The sequence below is a fragment of the Homarus americanus genome, unplaced genomic scaffold, assembly GCF_018991925.1.
Source record: "Homarus americanus isolate GMGI-L3 unplaced genomic scaffold, GMGI_Hamer_2.0 scaffold41027, whole genome shotgun sequence".
NCBI classification, from domain to species: Eukaryota; Metazoa; Arthropoda; class Malacostraca; order Decapoda; family Nephropidae; genus Homarus; species Homarus americanus.
Genome location: NW_024745073.1, coordinates 7,072,023 through 7,098,811, shown reverse-complemented (window position 1 = coordinate 7,098,811; position 26,789 = coordinate 7,072,023). Strand labels below are relative to the sequence as shown.

The following is a 26,789-nucleotide window of genomic DNA, read 5'->3' as shown; positions in this document are numbered from 1 at the left end:
TAAACTCATGCAACTGACACCATAAACTCATACAACTGACACCATAACCGCGCAACTGACAACCGAAACTCGACTCTCTAGCCTATCTACAACTCACGTTCTCGTTGTTGCTGGGTCAGGTTTGTGCCCAGGACGTTCAGTTTCCTCGTTCGAACATGATATCAGCCTTGAGGTCCTCGGAAGACAAAGTGAAGGTTGGGGTTTTGACGCTTTCCCAGGCCTCCTTACATGACGCCAGTAGGGCCCGTACACCACTGGCGAGCGGAAAAACAATAATAATAATAATAATAATAATAATGGAAACAACAATAATAATAATAATAATAATAATAATAATAATAATAATAATAATGATAATAATAATAATAATAATAATAATAATAATAATAATAATAATGATGATGATGATGATGATGATGATGATAAATTCTCAATCAAATCATCACACAAGCTGGGTCAGCATTAATGAGTATATTGATAATGCAGGTTAGGTTAGGTTAGGTTTTTACTTGTATGTCAGGTGTGTATGGATAATTTTTTTGTTGTTGACTATACTTATGTGGATTAAAATAAACTTTCAGTATACACACTATACACATAAAAAGCATACATACAAACACATTTATACGCATACACTTAACGACACCAAAACAGACTTAGCACACACACACACACTACATCCTTGACCACCGAAGGGTCAAGACGTACCTGGCGCTCCTCTCCGAACAGCCAGGTCAACTGTTAAGTTGGCCCATACCAACCCTCTCCCCTGAACCCACCTCCCCACCGGAATATCAACAAGTTATCGCCAGAAGTTACTATTTCATTTAGGAAAGGAATGGAACCAGTGTTAAACAGGGGTGAACAGTGGTGAACAGTGCTTAAGTCAGTGAGAACAACTCAACAGTAACAGTCGTACCCAAGTTAACCTTCACACAGTGAGGTCCCAGGTACCCAGTGATAACGGCCCGTGAGACCCAACAACCAGCCATGTGTTAATCCGTCTACGATAGGAAGGCCTGGGACCACACCTCGCTCATATAACACCATCTGTGAGGGAATTACTACACCACTTGAGGCCCCTCATAACACCATCTGTGAGGGAATTACTACACCACGTGAGGCCCCTCATAACACCATCTGTGAGGGAATTACTACACCACGTGAGGCCCCTCATAACACTCATCTGTGAGGGAACACACAATCACGTGAGTGTCCACACAACACCATCTGTGAGGGAATTATTACTCCACATTGGGCCCCTTATAACACCATCTGTGAGGGAATTACTACACCATGTGATGCCCCTCATAACACCATCTGTGAGGGAATTACTACGCCATGTGATGCCCCTCATAACACCATCTGTGAGGGAATTATTACACCACATTAGGCCCCTCATACACCATCTGTGAGGGAATTACTACACCACGTGAGGCCCCGCATAACACCATCTGTGAGGGAATTACTACACCACTTTTTCAATAAACCGTCAATTATTATTATTATTATTATTATTATTATTATTATTATTATTATTATTATTATTACACACACACCAGTGTGTTGAAACTGGTTGTGGTGTTTAGACTAATTGACGACAATTAAACTGGAGGGCGAGGAGAGGGATTGGGTACATCTGCGTGCGTGTGTGTGTGCGCGTGTGCGCGTGTGTGTGTGTGTGTGTGCGTGCGCGCGCGTGTGTGTGTGTGTGTGTGTGTGTGTGCGTGTGTGTGTGTGTGTACTGTACTTACGGTCATCGTCTAAGAAGTATTGGACTAAATTATCAAAGCTTCCCACGTAGTCCATAGTTTTGAAGAGTCGTCCGTGGTAATAGAAGGATACGACCACGTCCTTTGGGTGCCGTGCCACGTACACCACCTGTACACACACACAAACGGACACATCATATAAAAAGAAAGTCACGTACGATACACTAAGAATACCACCACCATTATCACCATCACAACCATCATCACAACAACAACCACCATCACAACAACAACAACCACCATCACAACAACAACCACCATCACAACAACAACTACCATCACAACAACAACTACCATCACAACAACAACAACCACCATCACAACAACAACAACCACCATCACAAGCAACAACCACTATCACAACAACAACTACCATCACAACAACAACCACCATCACAACAACAACTACCATCACAACAACAACTACCATCACCACAACAACAACAACCACCATCACAACAACAACTACCATCACAGCAACAACTACCATCACAACAACAACTACCATCACAACAACAACTACCATCACAACACACAACTACCATCACCACAACAACCACCATCACAACAACAACTACCATCACAACAACAACTACCATCACAACAACAACCACCATCAGAACCAACAACCACCATCACAACAACAACAACCTACCATCACCAACAACAACCACCATCACAACAACAACAACTACCATCACAACAACAACCACCATCACCACAACAACTACCATCACAACAACTGCCATCACAACAACAACCACCATCACAACAACAACAACCACCATCACAGCAACAACTACCCATCACAACAAACAACTACCATCACAACAACTACCATCACAACAACAACTACCATCACCACCACAACCACCATCCACCAGCAACCAACTACCATCACAACAACAACTACCATCACAACAACAACCACCATCACAACAACAACTACCAATCACAACAACAACTACCATCACCACAACAGCAACAGCAACCACCATCACAACAACAACTACCATCACAACAACAACCACCATCAACAACAACAACCACCATCACAACAACAACACCATCACCAGCAACAACTACCATCACAAGCAACAACTACCATCACCACAACAACAACAGCAACCACCATCCCAACCAACAACTACCATCACAACAACAACTGCCATCACAACAACAACCACCATCACAGCCAAGCAACAACCACACCATCACAACAACAACTACCATCACAGCAACAACTACCATCACAACAACAACCACCATCACCACAACAACAACCACAGCCACCATCACAACAACTACCATCACAACAACAACCATCATCACAACAACAACTACCATCACAACAACAACAACCACCATCACAACAACAACTACCATCACAACAACAACTACCATCACAACAACATCACCATCACCACAACAACAACAACCACCACCATCACAACAACAACTACCATCACAACAACTACCATCACAACAACATCCACCATCACCAACAACAACAAACCACCACTACAACAACCACCATCACACAAACAACTACCATCACAAACAACTACCATCACAACAACATCCACCATCACCACAACAACAACAACCACCACCACTACAACAACCACCATCACAACAACAACTACCATCACAACAACATCCACCATCACCACAACAACCAACCACCACCACTACAACAACCACCACCATCACCCCAACAACAGCAACCCAACAACAACAACCACCACCACCACAACCACCACCACACCACCACCACCACCACAACAACAACTAACCAAGCAACAACAACCAGCAACACCACAACAACAACAACCGCCACAACCACCTCAGCCACTACGCCACCACCACAACAGCCACCACCACCACCACCACAACAATCACCACCACTACCGTTACAACAACAACCACCACCTCAACAACCACCACCACAACAACCACCACCACAACAACAACCACCCACTACCGAAACCACTACCACCACCACAGCAACAACAACAACAGCAACAGCAAGCACCACCACCACCACCTGACAACAACAACCACCACAACTTCCTCAACCACCACTGCCACCGCCACCACAACAACCGCCGCACCACCACCACCACCACCACCACCATCATCATAACAACAACCACCACCACCACCACAACAGCCACCACCACCACAACAACCACCACAACAACCACCACCACCATCACCACAACAACAACAACCACCACTACCACCACAACAGCCACCACCACCACCACAACCACCACCACCACCACCATCATCATAACAACAACCACCACCACCACCACAACAGCCACCACCACCACAACAACCACCACAACAACCACCACCACCATCACCACAACAACAACAACCACCACTACCACCACAACAGCCACCACCACCACAACAACAACCACCACCACAGTTCATGAAGAAGGTTGTAGCATCACAAGCATTAAGTTATACATTATTCTTCCATAACACAATAACAAATAACAATAAACTAACACGTATTCACTGCCTCGTTGTATAGTATTATTTATATCATTGTAAGCCTAGCGGTCTACAGTCCTGCTTTTGGGCCATTCTAATTTTATCACATCCTCGTCTCCTCTTTTCCTCCTCCTCCTCTTTCTTCTCCTCTCCTCTTCCTTTTCTCTTTCTCTTCTTTCTCTTCCTCCTCCTCCTCTTTCTTCTCTTCCTCCTCCTCTTCTCTTCCTCTTCCTCTTCCTCCTCCTCTTCTCTTCCTCCTCCTCCTCCTCCTCCTCCTCCTACTCTTCCTAGTTAGGGTTCAAGAACTATTTTTAACATATACTGTAGTGAAGATGTTTATACCAAGGGAACGATGTACAATACCTTGGCGGTGTTCAAAAGATCTGGTGACAGGAGAGAGAGAGGTAAGTGAGTTTTAATGGTACGCGGAGGATGCTGCGACTCCGCCAGTTGAAGGAATAGTCCCTGGGCGAGGTCCTTGCCTGGGGACATCCTGGCAAACTCCTTCATTAAAGAGGACTCCGAATCAAGGGGCGGCAAGGCAGTCGATCCTAGGAACATATCGCAGCTGGAAATAAAATATGAATTTGTATCAACTATAGTTTTAACCATGAACATCATAACATAACATAACATTTTTTATATGCCAGAGAGAGAGAGAGTAGTAGTAGATTGCTGACTCTGAACATCAAAATTCACTTAAGCTCACGGCAGCCCTCACTGACCACATAATAGCCCAGAATGCAACAGGGGAAGTGGACACCAGCGAAGTTAATAAGATCCGTAGGTCCATTACAACAGATCGGCAGCACTGCCAAAATGACATGTTGCAGCAACTATTGCTGCTGGTTCCAGAAAATTTGACAAAAAAAGTTGCTATAGCGCAGGAGGTGGGCGCCTCGAACTGGTTAACTACGTTACCGATAAGGGCAAATGGTTTCAGCCTTAACAAACAAGAATTTACAGATGCCATTGCTCTAAGGTACGGTTGGCCAGTAGATGGTTTGCCCTCCCAATGCGTGTGTGGCTCTCCCTATGATGGCGATCACGCCATGGTCTGCAAGAAGGGGGGCTTCATATGCATGAGGCATGACGAGGTAAGGGATCTCACAGCAAATATGTTGAAGGAAATCTGCCGGGACGTCATGGTAGAACCGACCCTCCTTCCACTGGATGGCGAGATCTTCTAACATAGGACTTCAAACACTTCTAACGAAGCCCGTGTGGACGTCAGTGCTCGAGGATTCTGGACGCGGGGACAGCGAGCTTTCTTCGACATCAGGATTTTTGATCCCATGGCCGTTTGTCACCGTAACCTAGCTCTCGATGCTGCGCATAGGAGGAACGAGAACGACAAGAGAAGGGCATACGGGGAGAGAATACAAAATGTTGATCAAGGCAGCTTCACTCCTCTAGTGTTCACAACCTCGGGTGGGATGGGCCCAAGTGCAAGATGTTTCTACGCCAGACTCGCGGAGCTGATCTCCGAACAGAAGCAGCAGCCCAGAAGTTATGTTACAGCCTGGATGAGATGTCGACTGTCCTTCTCTCTCCTTCGGTCGGCTTTGCTCTGCCTCAGGGGAACGAGAGCTTCCGCCCCTACTCCGACAACTGCTGCAGATATTGACTATGAGGCTACAGTCACTGAATGCCGCATAGATCTGCGGCTCAACTAATTTAACACAGATAGGATAGCTTCTTATGTATTAGGATATTTAATATTAAGGTAAATAAATGGTGGCGAAGGTGTGGCTATTGGGGGAGGCTGGAGCCACGTTTAAAAAAAAAGTAGTAGTAGTAGTAATAGTAGTAGTAGTAGATGGTGGTAGATGGTATCAGGAGAATAATGATGGTAGATGTAGATTGTACTAGGAGATAGTGGTAGATGGAGATGGTAGCAGGAGACAGTGGATAGTGGTAGCAGGAGACAGTGGATAGTGGTAGCAGGGGACAGTGGATAGTGGTAGCAGGAGACAGTGGATAGTGGTAGCAGGAGACATTGGATAGTGGTAGCAGGAGACAGTGGATAGTGGTAGCAGGAGACAGTGGATAGTGGTAGATGGAGACAGTGAGTAGTGGTAGATGGAGACAGTGGACAGTGGTAGTAGTAGACAGTGGATGGTGGTATATGGAGATGGTAGCAGGAGACAGTGAATAGTGGTAGCAGGAGACAGTGGATAGTGGTAGCAGGAGACAGTGGATAGTGGTAGCAGGAGACAGTGGATAGTGGTAGCAGGAGACAGTGGATAGTGGTAGCAGGGGACAGTGGATAGTGGTAGCAGGAGACAGCGGATAGTAGCAGTGAGAGACTTGACTCACTCCAGGAAGGGTACACGGATGTTGATAGGTTTCCCCTGATCGACGTGATCCAGGTTCGGGTTTTGCCTCATCGTCCATAGTATCTCCTGCATCCACGTCGTCCCACACTTCATCCACGTTTGCACCAACACATCGGTCGGGTCGAACTGTGGATTGGAGAGGAAGAGGGGGGGGGGTGTTCTCATAAAACTGACTGTAATTCTTTAAGGTATTTCGGGGGAGCGGGGATGTTTTCATAAAGTTGTAATTCTCTAAGGTATTTTTTCCTCTATTTCTTAAAAGTATCTATACCTTGAAATTATATAACTTGTTAGCGAAGAGTTGGTAGTCGGTCGGGAAGAGCCACCTGCCGGGGTTGAGACGAACTAGGCCTTGAGTGTAGCCTTTCCAGTCCTCTTTCTGACGCTTCAGTTCCTCCCCTTCCAGAGCTACTAGTGTGTGTCCACTCGCCAGCTCCATTTTCTTACTGTTATTGGGGATGTACAGTATATTTACAGATAATGTACGGGTGAATAATTATATTTATAAATTTTGCACGAATGAATAATAATTATACTTATAGACCAAGCACGAATGAATAATTGTACAGTTTCAGCCATATATTCTTTGCCAGGTTCTTTTAGTAACCCGATTATGTGACATTTATCAGCCACAGTCATGTGTATTCTACACTGTCGTTACCGGATATTTAATAAGCACATCCAGCATACTATCTAACCATACGGCCTCCCGCTATGATATACAGGATTATGATGTTTTTAATTTGTGCTTAAGGAAGCAGTAGATCCTCGCGAATCTTCACGTGGCTGACTCCCTGCGTCACCTAAACCAAGGGCTATAGAAGACCTTGACCACAGACTGGCCCCTGCACCCCCTGCCACCACCACTACTAGTATGTCCCCTGCACCCCCTGCTACCACCACTACTACACTGTCCCCTGCACCCCCTGCCACCACCACTACTAGTATGTCCCCTGCACCCCCTGCCACCACCACTACTACTATGTCCCCTGCACCCCCTGCCACCACCACTACTAGTATGTCCATCAGTGTAGATGGTCTGTGTGATATTATCATCAGTCTGTAGAGTGTGTATGTGTTCAAGGGCTCTCAATTTGGCAGTGTGTTGGAGATAAATGCTTTGTATAATTAATTTTTTAGGCGGATACGTCGGTATTGTGATATCGAAGGGAACTGTCCGCCAGGGTGGCAGGAAGCGCTGTTGTGTCTCAACTTTGTACAGGTGGTCTAGTCCAAATATCTTCATATGTGTAGCTGTAGTTTGGATCCATTTAGACTCAGTAGTCCCATGGTTCATACATTCTAGCAATTTTAAGGAAACAATGTTATCAGGATCACCACGCAGAAGCCTCAGGGCTATCATGAGGTTGACTTCAATTATTCTATCTTTAACACTGGGTATACCTAGTTCTTTCCTCATATTAAGTACTTTAGTGCTCATGGGACATCCTAGGATAATTCTGAGGGCTTTATTTTGCATTTTCTCGAGCTTGTCAACTCCTTTCCCGTCACGAATGACCAGGGCTGGTGCGTGGTAATCTATCAGAGATCTTATATAGCCTAGGTACATTGTTTTAACAATTCTAATATTAGCACCATAGTGCGGGCTGTACCCCGCTACACTTCTAAGAGGGCTGGAAGTGCTGTTGTTGTGACTCAACCTGACGGTAATATAACTGAGAAAGGAGTTAGAATTAACAACTGGGCATCCACTCTACAAACTGAATTAGTTGCCATACTCACAGCTATTAAATTCATTGAAACCACTGTTACTGACAGTCTCATCATCACTGACTCTCTATCCTCACTACTTGCCCTTGGTACCCTCGACTCAGGTTGTCACGATCTTGTCTCTGAAGCCAGACACAAATATGCGTGCCTTGTTGACCGGGGAGTCAAGGTCAAACTGTTGTGGATCCCCTCTCACATAGGCCTCATAAAACATGACAGAGTTGATGCCCTCGCCAAACTCGCGTCTAACAAAGACACCGTTGAATACAATTTGGGTCTGTCAAAAAGAACCCTTAAAACTGTAATTAGGAAAGAACTTATTGATGAGTTTGACGCAAGTAGACAAGTGCAAACAGGCACTAGTCGATCCATAGTTTACCATGATGAGATGTATCAAGTGAAACATGTATATGGAGCAAGTAACAAGATCACTAGATTACAAGATGTTGTAACCGCTAGATTAAGGTTAGGATATAAGTACCTCTGGCAGTATGTTCCTCAAGCAGATGTAAACAAAACTAAATGTAAAGTGTGTGGCCATACATATGGCCACACACTTGAACACTACGTCCTCGACTGTGTGAAGATAGAACCTTTTAGGGACAGGTCCAAGCACACTGTGTGTGAAATGGCACAACACTTCATCTCTAATGGCAAGATAGCCGACATATTAAGATTGTATCCACTTTTTTGCACTCAGTAACTATATCAGTTCTCATGTACAGAACCAAATATGCAATGTGCTTGAATACCTCCCACGTAAATGTGAATAATAAAGTGTGAGGCCAGACATACTGCCTCACACGCCTGTTCTCACGCATTTGTGAATAAGTTACCCTCTATGTATAGAACTAAACAAATAATGTAAATGAAATACTGTGTAACTTTCGGTGCCATAATATCCTGACAACCGGGGTTAATTATTATGACCCTTTGTAAACCCTACTCTGTAATCCTTTTGCGCTACCGCTCACAGGATGAGTGTGGGGTGCACAATAAAGTAGCCGCTGCAAGCGGCAAAATCAAAATCAAAATCAACTAGTATGTCCCCTGCCACCACCACTACTAGTATGTCCCCTGCACCCCCTGCCACCACCACTACTAGTATGTCCCCTGCACCCCCTGCCACCACCACTACTAACCACCTAGTATGTCCCCACTACTGTCACCCCTGTGCCCACCACTACTATGTCCCCTGCCCCCCTGCCACCACCACTATGTCACCACCACTACTATATGTCCCTGCACCCCCTGCCACCACCACTACTAGTCCCCTGTATCAGCTCCCCTGCTATGTCCCTGCACCCCCACCACTACTAGTATGTCCCTGCTACCCTGCTACCACCACCACTAGTGTGTCCCTGCTGCCACCACTGTACTATGTCCCCTGCCACCTGCCACCACCACTACTACTAGTATGTCCCCTGCACCCCCTGCCACCACCACTACTACTCTGTCCCCTGCACCACCACCTACACCCACCACCACACCACTAGTACTAGTGTCCCTGCTACCACCACTACTAGTGTGTCCCCTCTGCCCACACCACCACTACTAGTGTCCCCTGCACTGCCACTATAGTATGTCCTGCCACCACCACCACTGCTATGTCCTGCACCACCACCACCATGTCCCTGCACTGCTACCACCTGCTACCACCTGCCACCACCACTACTAGTATATGTCCCCACTACCACCACTACTAGTATGTCCCCTGCCACCACCACTACTAGTCCCCTGTCCCCTGCCACCACCACCACTAGTATGTCCCCTGCCACCACCACTCACCACCACCACTACTATGTGTCCCTGCACACCACTCATGTCCTGCACCACCACTCTAGTATGTCCCCTACCACCACTACTGCACCCCCACCACCACTACCCACCACCACTCACTGCATGTCCTGCCACCACCACTACTTGTGCTGTCCCTGCCACCACCACTACTAGTGTGTCCCCCACCACCTACTAGTATGTCCTGCCACCACTCACTAGTATGTCCCTGCCCCACCACCACTGCCCCTGCCACCACCACTACTAGTATGTCACCTACCACTTACTACTAGTGTCCCCTGCCACCACCACTACTAGTATGTCCTACACCACTGCCAGTATGTCCCCTGCCACCACTGCTAGTATGTCCTGCCACCACCACTACTAGTATGTCCCCTGCCACCATAGTATGTCCCCTGCCACCACCACTACCTGCCACCACCACCACCACCACTGTGTCCCCCGCCACCACCACTACTACTATGTCCCCACCACCACCACTCCTGCCCCCTGCCCCCTGCCACCACTACTAGTGGTCCCTGCCCTGCCACCACCACCACCCCTACCACCACCTACCACCACTACTGTCCCCTGTCCCTGCACCACCTGCCACCCACCCTGCACCACCACGACTACTGTTTCACCCCTGCCACCACCACCACTACACTGTACTGCACTACCCCTACTGCCCACCACCACCACCACACTGGCACCACTACACCCCTCTGCCACCACCACTGCACCCCCCTGCCCCTGCACCCCGCCACCACTATGCCCCCCCCTGCCTGCCACCACCACGACTACTATGTCCCCTGCACCCTTGCCACCACCACCACACCTGGCCCATCCCCCTGCCACCACCACCACCACACTGGCCCTGCTGCCACCACCCATACCACCACCACCACCACCACACCCCACTGCCACCACCCTGCCACCACACAGCACCACTGCCCCCACACCACCCCTGCCACCACCACCCCTGCCCCCTACACCACCACCACCACACACTGACCTCTACACACCCCTGCCACCACCACCACTACACTGGCCCTGCACCCCTCACCCCGCACCACCACCACCACTGCCACCTCTGCACTGCCCACCACCACCACACTGACCCCCCCCACCACCACCACACTTGCTTGCCACCACCACCACTCACACCACCTTGCCACCACCACCACCACCACCCACTGCCCCTGTCACCACCACCACTACACTGGCCCTGCCACCACCACCACTACACTGGCCCTGCCACCACCACCACCACCATTACTGGCCCCTGCCCCTGCCACCACCACCACCACACCTCACTGCCACCACCATTACACCCCGTCCCACCCACCACCACTACTTACATTTTCACCACCAACCACCTGCCCTGCTGCCACCACCACCACCACAACACTGGCCCCTGCACCCCTGTCACCACCACCACTATACTGATCCCTGCACCCCTGCCACCACCACACACCACCACCACACTGGCCCCTGCACCCCCACCACCACCACCAACACTGGCCCCTGCCCCACCACTGCCACCACCACCACACTGGCCCCTGGCACCACCACCACCACCACACTGGCCCCTGCACCCCCACCACCACCACTGGCACTGCCCCTGCCACCACCACCACTGACCACACCCACCACCACCACTGGCACCACACTGCCACCACCACCCCTGCACTCACCACCACCTGACCACTGACCCCTGCCACCACCACCTACACTGGCCCCCTGCACCTACCACCACCACACTGGCCCACACCCCACCACCACCACACCCCTGCCACCACCACCACACTGACCCCTGCACCCCCACACCACCACCACTACACTGGCCCTGCACCCCCTGCCACCACCACCACTACACTGGCCCTGCACCACCCCACCACCACCACCACTACACTGACCACTTACACCCCTGCCACCCCTGCCACCACCACACACCACACTGTGACCACCACCACCTGCCACCCCCACCACCACCACCACCCACGTTGCACACCACTAACCCTCTCCACCACCACCACACTGGCCCTGCACCCCCTTGCGCCACCACACTGACCCCTGCACCCCTGCCACCACCACCACTGGCCCCTCACCCCTACCACTCACCACCACACTGACCCCCACCACCACCACCACTGACCCTGCCCCTGCGCCACTACACCACCACCACCACCCCTACCACACTGACCTGCAGGCCCCTGCACCCCTGCCACCACCACCACCACCACTGACCCCTGCACCCCCTGCCACCACCACCACTACACTGGCCCCTGCACCCCCTCTGCCACCACCACCACTACACAGGCGTCTAGTTGTTGTCTTGACGTTGGTGTCCTTGATACTTTCGTTGCATTTTAATTCATCACTTCGTGTCAGGTTACCCTTTTTGTACGCACTTTGCCTGCAATGTTTATTAAGTTTCTCTGTTTACGTTTTTAATTGTCTTCCTTGTTGATTTTCCTCATTTGTGTTGTATTATTTCAGTGTTCGTGGTACAGTATGGGTAGTGTTTGTTATATTGTTGTTGTTTATTTTGTGGCACCAGTGATAATGAGACTGTCACTGACAGTGGTTTCAATTAATTTAATAGCTGTGAGTGTGGCAACTAATTCAGGTTGAGTCACAACGACAGCGCTTCCAACCCTTCTACAGGCGGTGTTCAGAGATCCTTAAGTGTAGATGGTCTGTGTAATGTTATCATCAGTCTACATGGTGTATATGTGTTCAAGAGTTCTCACTTTGGCAGTGTGTTGTGTATTTTACCTTGCCAGCAACTGCCACTACAACACTCAGTCGTCAGGAGTGATACTCAAGCAACAGCCATGGGGTCCAGCCACCATGGAGTACTATCCGACGAACTCTGCAGATCCCAGTGGGTTAATTCCACCACACAAATATAGCCCTACTGAGTTAGACACTCATCCACCAATGATGGGGGCTGGTAGTGGGGTGTGGCTTGGTGGTCCAGGGTCACCTCGTGGACCGAGCGTTAGGGCCAGACGAGCCAGCTATGGGGGCTATAGGTGGTCTGAAGTGTCTGACGGCCGGGTCTCACGAAGGTAACTGATCCTACTGGACCTCGGACATCTCCCCAGACATAGTGGATACAACATCCACCCTACAGACACGGCCTAGGCTGCGTTAGGGACCTGTATGGATGAAGGGACGGGCACTTACTAACCGGTGACAACAACATCACGTTTCAGGGGACGTTAAAGACGTAAATATGACTTTACTCAGAGCATATCAACTACGTTACTGTAACACTTGCACAATCAACTATCAATTGGGTCAAATCACTTAAAGAAGGGCAAATTACAACACAGCGTGGAATGGCATACCTGTATGGATGAAGGGACGGGCACTTACTAACGGTTAAAATGCCCGCGTGCCCTCACTCAAACCAGACCAGGGAGTCCAGCTACTCCTATTCCAATGAATTAATTTACGGTACCCTCTGACGTTGAAATTGAGACTATGAACTCCTTTTCATTCTCTACTATTATCTTCACTAACAATGCTCTGACTCAGCTATCGAAAGCAGAATTAAATTGATTACAAAGGAATGGATGGCAACAGGTCCCAGCATACAGCGTCTGCTCCCATAGACAAAGGCGGGGGAAACAGAGAAAACGGGGGACGTTTCCACTGGGGGACTCGGAAGGTTTTGTGGACGTTTGAGCGTAATATGAATCCTTAAGGTTTTCAGGTTAGCTCTTATCATGACCATTACAGTTGGAGATAAATACTTTGTATACTTAATCTTTTAGGCGGATATACCGGTATTGTGATATCGAAGGGAACTGTCCGCCAGGGTGAAAGGAAGTGCTGTTTGTCTCAATTTTGATGGTCTAGTCCAAACATCTGTATATATGTAGCTGTAGTTTGGATCCATTTAGATTCACCAGTCCCATGGTTCACACATTCCAGCAATTTTAAGGAAACAATGTCATCAGGATCACCACGCAAAAGCCTCAGGGCTATCATGAAGTTGACTTCAATTATTCTATCTTTAACACTGGGTATACCTAGTTATTTCCTCATATTAAGTACTATATTGTTCATGCAACATCCTAGGATAATTCTGAGGGCTTTATTTTGCATTTTTTTCGAGCTTGTCAACGCCTTTCCCGTCACGAAGGACCAGGGCTGGTGCGTGGTAATCTATCAGAGATCGTGTGTTCTTGTGTGTGAAACAATTACATGTTTCCTATATAATAAACATAATGACAGCGATATACAATACATTAGAATAGTCATATTATATTCTTGATATCAATAAATATAACAAACAAAACATACCATTGAAAGATTTACCTTAGAGGTCACTGGGTCTCGTAAAACTCACTAACTCACGATATCACCGTTGAGGTATCTGTGTTCTTCCAGCGAGTGTCAACAGTCGCTTCGAATCTTGAAATGTGTATTTATAGAGGTAATAGAGGTAACCAGAACTCAGTATCGGTGTACTGCAGAGGGTTGAGTGGACGGGCAGCGATGCCAAATTAAGCGTCCTTGGGCTGAAGCGCATTCCGCTACGTATTATCAGATACCACCACATTCCTAACTAACCAGAGAGACAGAGTTATTTTATAACGGACATTCTCTAATTTCTCATCATGTATTAAGACAGTTCAGATATACAAACACAGTATACAGAGACAGTTCAGGTACACAAACGCAAAAACATGAACATGCAAGTGATGACAGTGTGTGCTTCCACTCAACACATCCGACATACCAATGAAGTGTTCCTGCCTCAAGATAACACCACACACTGGACTAACTATGCTTCATGGTAACTGGGACAAAGGATGTCAGTGTGGATGCAGTTGTAACAAGATTTGCTCAGTTGAAGGTAAAATTATCTTTTCAATTATCCACCTATTTGAAATGGTCAGAATCGTTGAAAACACACCAAAAACCATCGGAAAAACCTAACCTAACCTAACCATACCTAACCTAACCTCGCTGGATGACCGAAACGATAATAATACCCAGATGAACTTTTTATTGTTATTTTATTGTACAAACAGAATAATGTTAATATTGTATGTTTTCAATATAATGGTACCAGTACATTGTATTTTCAATGTTTGTAACAGACCGGTAAAGGAAATACAAACGTGATAGATAAGGAACAGTTTAGAAATAAATACACATTAATAAAGGAAATTTGGAGGCTCATCTCCCATTAATCCTATTTTATCTATATAACATTACCTATTTTCAGATCATTGTGTATTTATAAACGATATTAAGAGCAAAGTCATCATTGAAAGCGTATACAGTTGACAACAAGATTAGTGTTCATACAAAGGTACACAGTGGCAGCGAGAGGCGACCCGAGCAGGTAATGTATACTGTGTCAGTTGGAAAACTTAAAGGTGATGCCGATTTCGTTCAAATTGTCTTCGATCCATTTATTAATTTTATCCTCCATTGGGGGTGTCAGCTTGGTCTGCCAGTCACCAATATCTCCTGAAAATAACACGTGGTAGATTATTATTATTATTAAAAAAAATTAATTCTCATGTTCAATTGTCATCTTCTGTAATGCGTCATCGATGGATTCCGTAAGAGTATGTAAATTATTTAAACTAAACCAAAGCATCTATTGTCATATATGTTGACACTTCTGATGTAGAGGAGTATATTTGTTTTATTTTTGTACAGTAATGTACTTGAGTACACAGTGTGATGGTCTTCCTGGAGGTGGAATAACCGTGTCTGGACTAGCATCCGTTATGGGGAGGAGTAACCCACTAGTGTATACATCATGTAGTGTAATGATGCCCTCTGGTGAGTGTTATAGCTTACATCACTAACAACTCTGTTCTGGCGGAGTGTCAAGAAGGCTGTCTTATATCTCGTTGATTCAAATAAAGTAAGACAGACACATGAATCAACGAGACAGGAGAAGTAATTCTTCTTGGTTCACCAATAGAAGAGTCATCAGTGTACACCAAACTGTCTTACCCTTCCTGAAGAAGCCCCCATCCAGGCTTATGATGTCCAGGTTAAATTTATTTGGATCGTCTTCCATTTCTCCAAGCAGAGCTTTTCTGGTTTTCATTTCATCGAAGCTTGTGTGTATTGCTACCCTTTCAAGTTGATTTTCGGTCAACATTGTGCCTAAAAAGTCGTTTAGTTTTCCCAACTCAGCCATTGTGTCAGTCTTCAAATCCTCATAGAAGAGGAAGTGAAGGTTGGGATGTTGACGCTTCTCCCAGGCCTCCTTCACGTGCAGCCAGTAGGGCCCGTACACCACTGGTGGGGGAAACCTGTCTTGATCATAAAACATCTTTGTCCCAGAATTTATTGAACAACACTGGTAGAGACACTCCCTTGACACCTAATCGGGTGTTAAGACCATCTATACGCTAGAAAAACGGGACGAATCTAGGTTAATGGTTGTCTTTGTCGTATATTTTTAAGATGTTGAACCAATAATAATCTTAACACAAAAAATGTCTACTGTTGATTAATACTTAACGTCAGAGACCGAGTATTTTCACTTAAAACTTACCGTTGTCGTCCACAAAGTACCGAACAAACTGCTCGAGCGAGCTCTTGTAGTTTACTAGTTTAGTAATTCGACAGTGGTGATAGTAGGAGGTGACCACATCCTTGGGATTCCTTGCTACATACACCACCTGAGGGACGAAAAGATCCCATAGCCTCAAAATCGTAATTCGTATATAAAATGAAGTGGCCTTGAGGCAAGAGTACACGACCCCCTAGCTATACAAAGTGTTATTCACATGTTATTTATTTACAAGACTCAGTAAAATTCTACGAGTGATGTGAGTTACCTTGGTAGTGTTGAGGAGGGAGGACGGCATGAGAGAGAGAGGCAGATGGGTTTTGATGGTCCGTGGGTCAGGTGTCGTCTCCAATAACTTTATCATCACTCCCTCAAGACCATCCTCTGCTAAATCTGTGAACATGTCCAATCTGTGTGTGTGTGTGTGGTAGTGGAAAATATTTAATAGGCAATTAGGAACCAAAAAAAAAAGGGGTTTTTTCAAAAGTATTCAAAATCACACGAAAGTTAACTCAAATTTCCTCGAAAAATACAAATAAAAGAGGAGTAAAGGAACACAGCAGTGAATACTTACTCCAGGAAAGGAGAGCGATACATGATGGGTTGGTGAGTCTTGGAATGCTTCAGGTCCGGGTTATTCAACATAGTCCATACTACCTCCTGTACCCACGTCGTCCCACATTTAGGATACGTCATTACCAACACGTCACTCTGTTTGAACTGATTTACAAAAGTGATGACACTATTAAGATGTTTATAATGATGAAGAGGTGAGACAGGAAGGAAGTTTCAAGTAATACACGTGATTGAGATAATTCGAAATGAATAATATTTGAGAGCTATCAGTATTTGTACTCGCTAACACAAAATAAAACCACACATGACGCGATGAAAATTTGGCTTATTAATGCAACTTTCTGAAGCTTCCGTCACAGAGATTAAGATATAAGATTCCCATTCTTGAAAGTAAAAAAATTTCTCACCTCAAAATTGTAGAGTTTATCAGCATATTTCATATAGAGCCTGGGGTAGAGCCACCTGCCGGGGCTGAGGCGGAGAAGGTCTTGGTAGCCACAGCCAGTAAAATCACTCTTCAGTTTAGCCATTTCCTTCTCCCCCAGGTATTTTATCTTGTGGCCACTATGCAGTTCCATATGTGCCTGTATATTAGTTTTGTTTTACTATTATTGTAGAAAATGTAAAGTTTATCAGCTTAGTAGGAAGCTGTTACCTATAACAACGCGAGAAACAAAGAGACTAGTGGCCGGAACTACTCCCTGTGCACCGCAGAACGAGACACACAGGTACACGCTCTGATCAGTGTAGATACTGGAGTAACAATGACGAAGTGGGCTTCTTAGCTAGAGGACTGGGGACTGGCCTTGATGAATGCCACCACACACATCGCTGGCTCCAGATAAACTTTCTATTGTTTTCTTTGACCAGATTTGTTTACATCCGTACAAAAACTTTTCGGGGACGGATACACACAAAATAAAATAATTGTTTGTTGAAAGAGCTCGTGTGAGGCATCTGGTCACGCTGCCTTGCAAGAACAGTCTTGGGGTGTACGACTCCATTTACGATGACCTTCTTGCCCTGATCTTGTTTCAGGAATACCACCTTTTCGAAGCTCTGGAGATATCTCGAAGTTTCGATATTTTGAGTACAGCACTAGCTGATAATTCCCACCAGGAAACTTGCTTCGAGACTCCTCCATAGCTTCGAAAAGTGCAGAGTTCCATGTGTTAAAGGCGATATTGCTGAAAAAAGATCAGGGCAAGAAGGCCATCGTAAATGGCAGGTCAGCACAGAACCACTGACTCCCACCAAACATTCCCGAGGAAAGGATACACAAATCTTAAGCCACATGGCTCAGAGAGAGGAGAGAGAGGTAGAGAAGGACATCTGCCCTGGAGAAGACAGAAGGCAGAGTCATCTGCTCTCAAGCAACCCTGGCCCCAAGAACGTCTCCACAAGTCATCTCGTCACAGTCTGTGTCCATATTTAGACATCCACGTTCACTCTAAATATTTCTTCTTACACGAGGAAAACTATTTACAATTGATACATATTAAACTGATGTTAATGTCAGGTACAGTTTAAAGCTTGACATATGAAAAGATATTTTATAATGTCATTAGCATGATAATTCAAGCTCTGTTCTGCATTAATTTACCTTATTTACCTAATGGCCATCCACTAGAGGTCACCAAACCGAGGGAAGGAAGCCAGTGACCTGTGTAGGATCCCTCCATCGTTCATGATAATTTTGTCAAGGACAATTTTGAAGCCCAGTACCGTTTGTGATTCCACGAAGACTTTCCTTATGTTTGGTGGTGCGTGACATCACAAAGAAATGTCCCGGGTTCACGTTTTCCATCTCTTGAAAGTTGAATGAGATTTGCCCTATTGTGCCTCGTGAAGATGATGACATCGTTCCTGAATCATCTTAATCGCTGTGTTGCGCCTTTTCTAGGGATGTTTGGTCTTTCTGGAGGTAGAGTTTTCACGTCTGTATACAGTAATCCAGACTGAGGGTACGTGAGATTTGTACAATTTATGTATCTTTGTATTCGAAGGTATGTTTTATAATTCCCAAATCTCGGTTTGCTTTCCTTGCAGCTACCCCCACCTGTTGCACTGCCTTCAGTGAATGAACTATCACAACGCCTAGATATTTCTCTTTATCGACAGTATCCAGGAAAGTGTTATTAACAGAATTGTTGTGGTTGAGGTTGTTGTCAAAGTCTAATTATACCGGGTATAAACGCCTTAGTTAAGGACGTTCAGGTGAAGGGCAAGTCGAAGGGAATGATTGAAACCCATCGTTTGACGCATTCAATATTTATTGATGTGGTCAAAACCTGCAGACAACAAGGCGTTCATTAGTATTACTTGGTAATCTATCTGATACATAATTAGTTAGTCTCACACAATTTATTTTAATTATAATTGATTATTGATCATGATGACATGAAACAAAGTTCATAAATCTATTAATCTTAGCTACACTTCATTCCGCGTTGTCTTATTGCTCCAGATAAGACAAGAACGAGTGGACATAATTAGTCCACAATATTTCAGTACTGAGGGGTATGTCATCACTTTGGCTGTACTTACAAGTGCAGGTCAATGCGAACCAGTACGGTGTTCCAAGGGACAATAGTACTGTGTAAATTGTTCCAGCACAAAAAACTCGGCCAGGATTGAGAGTTGCTGTTCACCACTGCTAGCAGAGTGCTGATCCTCACAGCATCACCTGAGGGAGCAGTCTACTAGAGTCCAGGCGCCCACGTCGCCTTTTAAACCATACATTTTGCAGAGTCAGGACCTCTTCTCCGTAAACACTGCCCACCCCGTAATCAGGGGATGATAAAATCAGGATAGATGGCAAGAATATGTTCTAAAACAATGGGATGGTTCAACTGTACACGCCCTCGACCTTACATAAGCTCTGCCCAGGGGCGTGGATAGACTTTAGATTTTGTTGCGACATCGTCTTGACTTATCTTCGTGTCGTCTGCAAATATGATAATATGGCTCGATATGATCTCATCTATATCGCTCATATTGATCACAAACATGGTAGGTCTAAGGATAGAGCCTTGTGGTATTCTACTGAAACCCCTTTTTCCATTCAGAATGCACTCCATTCCTCTTTTTGCCTGTCGTCAATCCAGTTGTTAATCTATTTCAAAATCTTGCCTGTTATGCCACGTGCCTGCATCTTAGAGGCGAGTCGTGCAAGTGACTCATCGCCCAAGCGGTTAACAAGCCGACAAGTGGCGAAGAGGATGAAGTAAAGTATATAGTAAGGTAATGGTCGATTATTTCTTAGAAATAATTCAGGGTTACGTTCTAGAGATTGACAATTTTGTTAAAATAATTCCGGATTACGTTATACTGATTTATACTTTTTAAGGGTGGTTGTATTAACACAAATCTTCTATTTGCGTAACTGAAAGCTTTATTTCTTGCTTAAGATAAAGGTTTATGCTTCTACAAATACATAAATAAAGGATATTTTTTAGCTAATACTATTGCGTTACTGACAAGCCAGACGTGATTCTCAAAGATTCGTAGATTAATTATTTGTCGTAGACGAAGATATGAGAACATCTTTAACTGATTAACTTAAGCTCAAACGAAAAATAATCATGTATATAAATAACATGATCCTACATTAACTATAATATACTCACCTGATATTATGAGAAGCAAAATTAACATAGAGAATCTTTAGGGAAATTTAGACTGTTAATTTTTGTTTGGTGTTAAGTTAAACGTATCTAGTTAGGGTATAATTTGGGGTGATATTTATTTGGATATTAATTTTGAACTTCAGTTTAAACCAACCAGTTAATTGCATTCGTATATCTCGACGAATCTTGGACGAATCTTTAAGAATCTTTAACCTGCATAGAAAGAAGTAAGCTGAGAGCCGTCACCAGAATCTTTTATAATGATTAAAAAAAAAAAAAAGATCACGAGTCCTTATAATCACTTTACCTAGAACATGAAACTTGCCAATCCCCCTCCCCCCTCCCACATGTCAGACGAGTCGCCATCAACAAACTGCCTGGTCCCTCCTTCCCTCCCTCCAACTTTTTTTTTTTTTTAACTCCAGTGTCTCCGGGAGCAGGCAGGGAGGGAGGAAGGCAAGACCATTTCTCTTGGACACCCTAATAATATACACAAGTGGATATATCGACTGAGCTCCTCTTATGGCGTCCTTAGCAACCACCACCATTCCTGTGAGTTGATTGGTTGCTGGTTACTAGGTGATTCATAACTAACACCCAATCAACTCGTAGTTATGACCTATGATGATTGGAAAAGAACATCATTAAGTATTACCCGTTAATGGTTGATGGTCTTGGTGGTGTATATGCTGAAGGAATTGGGGGGGGGGGATACTTTTCACTGGATTCTGTATAAGTAAGACACTTGAGGGATTTTAAGGCACGGAGGAAATATCGTCGTTCAGGAGGTTAGGGGGGGGGGGCTTGGCGTGGGTACATCTGTTTTGATCCATCGAGTGAGTCAGGTGTGGTTTACAGGGTGTACTTGAAGGGGACTTGGTTGAGGTTCTTCTTGATCCACTGGTCGAGTTTCTCCACCATTTCAGTCGTAAGCTTCTCCTTCCAGCTCCCCACCTCACCTGCGTAGTGAAGATGAGGTGTAGATGTTTGAGTTTATTCTCACACACACACACACCTTCCTGACTTCAGTTCAAAACTGATAATATGTTACATAAATTTATTTTTGACCTGACCTGACCAGTCACGTCACCCCCTTCTCTTAAGCTCCTCTACGTGTGTGTTGGTGTGGGGATTAGTGGATGACATCATTATGACCTGACCTCATGTTTTTAAGGTTACCCTGTATATTTAAGCCTCTCTCTGTCCATGTCCAGGGGTTTAAATTCTTGACGGCCGGGGCATGTTGTTAAATAATAATCACTGATGGAGTAACAGATTCAGCATCACGTTCACCATATCGCTGAGGTATTTTCGTTGCTTTTGTTGGGGGGTGAGGGGAGGTGTTATTCACACCAACACCTGACTTGACTGCAAAAAAATAAACCCAGTGAGAGGGATTTTTGTTTCCAGGGGGTTGCGGCCTTAAAACTGGTGACTCCTCCTATTGGTGACCCTTACTGGTGACTCCTCCTACTAGTGACTTAACACAACCATGTAAGTGAAGACGATAGAGAGAGAGATAGTGTGTGTGTGTGTCATAACTAAAGTCTCACAGAGGCCACCATTTTTCTCAGGCCATTGTGTGTGGTTTCAACGGGGATACGACTCCTCTGGTCTAAATCGGGATCATACAGTATTTTGCGTGTGTGTGCGCGAGAGAGAGAGAGAGAGAGAGAGAGATCACCTAATACTCCTACCCCCCATTAGCCTCTCTCTCTCTCTCTCTCTCTCTCTCTCTCTCTTTTAAGGGGTCTAATTTCAGGGTTGGTGTAATTTCTGACGATGTGTAATTAGACGAGAATTTTGTTTTCATAATCCAACACATAGTTTATAGAATTAACTTATGTATAGCGTTGTTATAACATTTTACAGTTTGCTGAGCATTCGCAACCATTTTGTATCACTGTGCATTGAAGGATTTGTTTACGATGGGTCATAAGCGAGAGGAGGAGTATAATTATAGTCAGTCTGTTTATTGCGTCACACTCAGCCACGCTCAGCAATATGACGTATGGTTTTGTGATTGGATACTGTGGCAGTATTTGTTTTCGAACTGGCCAATCACAATTTAAGACGAGAGAAAGAGGGTGCGGGGGCTGCTACTGACTGACCTTTCCTGAAGAAGCCTCCGTCCTGCTTCACAATATCTGGGTTCATCATCGGGTTCTCTGATGACTTGCTGCCCATCAGGTTGTCTCGGGCCTGCATCTCACTGAAGCTGGTGTGTCTGGCCACCTGTAAGAAATTTTATGGTGGATTACATTACTAGGAAGAAAAAAGACCTGGGAGATGTTGGAAGATGCTTTGCTAGGAAGACAAGAAGACGACACTGGAAGATGTTTTGTAATGTATACTTTACTGGTAAGAAAAAAAGGTCCTTGGTGTAACCAGGGTGTAGAGGTAACATATACCAAGGTTATGTTGCTTTTATTTCATGCAAGATATGAACATTATAGAGAAAACTTTACTTGTGTGACAAGTATAACTCAGAGGAAAGAGCGAAAAAGTCACTAGGATATATACAGTATATCGTGTTTTACATTCTCAAGTTGTTCTTGGTTGAGTTTTGTGCCCAGGAAGTCGTTCAGTTTCTTCAACTCGGCCATCGCGTCAGCTCTCAGGTCCTCGTAGAAGAGGAAGTGAAGGTTGGGATGTTGACGCTTCTCCCAGGCCTCCTTCACGTGCAGCCAGTAGGGCCCGTACACCACTGGTGGGGGAGATAAGGTCTTTGAGGTAGCGACACTCACAGCTTCCCGCCATTCAACATAAACAAACGATTCGACCAGACTTATGAGAATAAATTACTTGTTCTTTTTCCTTCACTTGTTTGAATTTACGGTGAAGCCCAAGAAGATTAAGGTCCCGCTATGGCAGAGAACCTAAACAAAGCTGAAGAAAAAAACATTCAAAGGGACTAAACACCCCCCCCCCTCCACACGACTCACCATCATCATCAACGACATACTTGATGAACTGGTCAAGTGTGCCGGAGTAGCTGAAGTTGTTGATGAGACGACAGTGGTGGTACAGAGACACGACCATATCGCGGGGGTTCCTGGCTATGTACACCACCTTCAGGAGAGAGAAACAACATATATCTGGTGCCGCGGTACTCAACACTTCTCTAACAGTCCTGTCTGAGTCTAAATACATTATGGTATTTACATTATGGTACTCGTCGGTGTATAAAAGATATTAATATTAAGGTCTTTGGGATATGTTGAAAGAGACGCGTTTTGCCTTGGTTTAGTCCTGATACTGTCCTTTATCCACTTACCTTGGCCTTCTCCAGGAGTGTAGGGTGCAGGAGGGAGAACGGCAGGTGGCTCTTGATAACCCTGGGGTCGGGCATGGCGGCAGACACCTGGAGATTGACACCGTCTGCTGGGTTGGCTCCTGGACACAGCTTGAGGAAGCCTTGAAGAAGAGGGTTATCTGGGGTGATCGGTGGCATCTTCTTCCCGTCCGTTAACATGTCCATACTGAGAGAGAGAGAGGATCAAGTTGCATGGCATAAAATAATCGTAGTCTACAATTACATATATGCATTTATCTTTGTAACAACTAATGCAATATAAAACAGTACATGACTAATAATGGCTAAACAAACAAACACACACACACGGTGGCCTTACTCAACAATAGGAACCCTGGACAGGATGGGCGTAGTTGCCAAAGGATTATCAAGGTCTGGGTTATTCCTCATGGTCCATACCACCTCTTGCATCCATGAGGAACCACACCTCGGGTAGCTCATCACCACCACGTCACTGCCTCGCCACTGTGTGTGTGAGAGAGAGAGAGAGAAAGACTCCATGTAATAAGAACATCTATTAAAACCATATAGTCGATTATATCATCTTCATTAGTGTTACACTTAAAAAAAACCGTCAGAAATAACTCACACCTGAAATTTAAAACAAGACAGTCAATAATACCTGAAAGTTGTAGATTTTATCAGCATAGTTGGTGTAGGCGGAAGGGAGGAACCAGCCACCGGGGGTGAGTCGTACTAGACCGTGGGTGAAACCGATGAAGTTCTTGTCCTGCTGGGCGAGGTCTTCTCCCTCCAGGGGCGTAGCCTTATGACCACTCAGCAGAGACTCGTTAGCCTCCGACATGGTAACACTTCTGGATATAGAATGTTAATGTGGGCTGGTCACTTTCTCTTTAGTTTTAATAATTCTGGTGTTTATCATTTGTACCAACTGACTAGATAAGTGTACCTGACTCGAGCTTCTGTGAGTGTGTGAGTGCGTGGGTGTGTGAGCATATAAGTGTGTGAGTATGTGAATGCGTGGGTGTATGAGTATGTGAGCATATAAGTGTGTGAGTATGTGACTGTGTGAGTATGTGAGTATATAAGTGTGTGAGAATGAGAGTGGTATGAGTATGTGAGTGTGTGTCGTGAGTATAGAGTGGAGAGAGCCTATCGTTGTCCGTGGTTGGAGTAGAAAAGTAGTCTCCTTTGATCGTGTCTCTTCGTCAGTTGATTTGATAAGGATCATTTTGTTGTGTATTATCTCGATTGTGATTGTTTTTGACTGATGAGGTGGGGGGGGGGGTAGTTCTTCTCGTGTGCTCACTTAATCTTACACTTCCCACTTAATCTTACACTCCCCACTTATTCTTCCACTTCCCACTTAATCTTACACTCCCACTTAATCCTGCACTTCCCACTTAATCTTACACTCCCACTTAATCTTCCACTTCCCACTTAATCTTCCACTTCCCACTCAATCTTCCACTTCCCACTTAATCTTCCACTTCCCACTTAATCTTGCACACCCCAGCACTTGATTTATTCTCTGCCTCACCTCTGAACACTGGCGGTTAACAAACATCTTCCAGTCACTCAGGTCGGTTGCCCAGAATGTTAACAGCCTCAATATATATATTGTGTTGAATGTAAATCAGTGTGTGTAATAAAATGTTCCTTGGGGTAGGTCGGTGATAACCCATCTTAACCACAATCTAACCCAGCCTAACCCATCTTAACCACAATCTAACCCAGCCTAACCCATCTTAACCACAATCTAACCCAGCCTAACCCAACTTAACCACAATCTAACCCAACTTAACCACAATCTAACCCAGCCTAACCCATCTTAACCACAATCTAACCCAGCCTAACCCATCTTAACCACAATCTAACCCAGCCTAACCCAACTTAACCACAATCTAACCCAATTAACCACACCCAACCCATCTAACCACACAATCTAACACAGCCTAACCCATCTTAACCACAATCTAACCCAGCCTAACCCAACTTAACCACAGTCTAACCCAACTTAACCACAGTCTAACCCAACTTAACCACAGTCTAACCCAACTTAACCACAATCTAACCCATCTTAACCACACTCTAGCCCAGCCTAACCCATCTTAACCACAATCTAACCCAGCCTAACCCAACTTAACCACAATCTAACCCAACTTAACCACAATCTAACCCATCTTAACCACAATCTAACCCAGCCTAACCCATCTTAACCACAATCTAACCCAGCCTAACCCAACTTAACCACAATCTAACCCAACTTAACCTAACCGAACCAAACCTGTCCATAATCTAACCCAGCCTAACCTAACTCAACCAAACCTAACCTAATCCAATCTAACCACAAGCTAACCTAACCCCCCCCAGGCAGTGTTGTAATCATCAGGTGACACAAGCTGCTGCTGCTGGTGGTGGTCGTGGTGGGTGGGGGGGGGGGGCGAATCGTTCTCTGATCCCGCATTAGTTTAGCAGGAGAGGAGAATGTCTCTCACGGGCATTCTCATACCTTCGGTCAGAATGATCATGTATGAGAGTTAATGAGGAAAGAGTGAGAAAGAAAAGTCAAAGAAACATCACGGTAACAATAAGAGTGAGAAAGAACAAGAGTGA

The 26,789-nt window shown here is 45.4% G+C and overlaps 2 protein-coding genes across 2 annotated transcripts; both read right to left on the bottom strand.

The window, feature by feature from the left end:
• Positions 1–93: 93 nt before the first annotated feature.
• Positions 94–13,500, bottom strand: LOC121878511 (sulfotransferase 1A3-like). The gene is made up of 6 exons (XM_042384770.1): positions 13,486–13,500; positions 6,891–7,065; positions 6,600–6,745; positions 4,644–4,848; positions 1,755–1,881; positions 94–254 (listed from the first exon to the last, which is right to left on the bottom strand). The coding sequence occupies exons 2-6, from the start codon at positions 7,056–7,058 to the stop codon at positions 94–96; spliced, it is 807 nt and encodes a 268-aa protein (XP_042240704.1). The 5' UTR covers positions 7,059–7,065; positions 13,486–13,500.
• A 1,648-nt stretch (positions 13,501–15,148) lies between these two features.
• On the bottom strand, positions 15,149–25,032 carry LOC121878510. Its single transcript, XM_042384769.1, has 13 exons — positions 24,835–25,032; positions 24,532–24,677; positions 24,174–24,378; positions 23,842–23,968; positions 23,437–23,603; positions 23,008–23,131; positions 21,752–21,855; positions 17,675–17,857; positions 17,266–17,411; positions 16,960–17,101; positions 16,674–16,800; positions 16,124–16,414; positions 15,149–15,625 (listed from the first exon to the last, which is right to left on the bottom strand). The coding sequence occupies exons 1-13, from the start codon at positions 25,015–25,017 to the stop codon at positions 15,513–15,515; spliced, it is 2,058 nt and encodes a 685-aa protein (XP_042240703.1). The 5' UTR covers positions 25,018–25,032; the 3' UTR covers positions 15,149–15,512.
• Between the last annotated feature and the right edge of the window lie 1,757 nt (positions 25,033–26,789).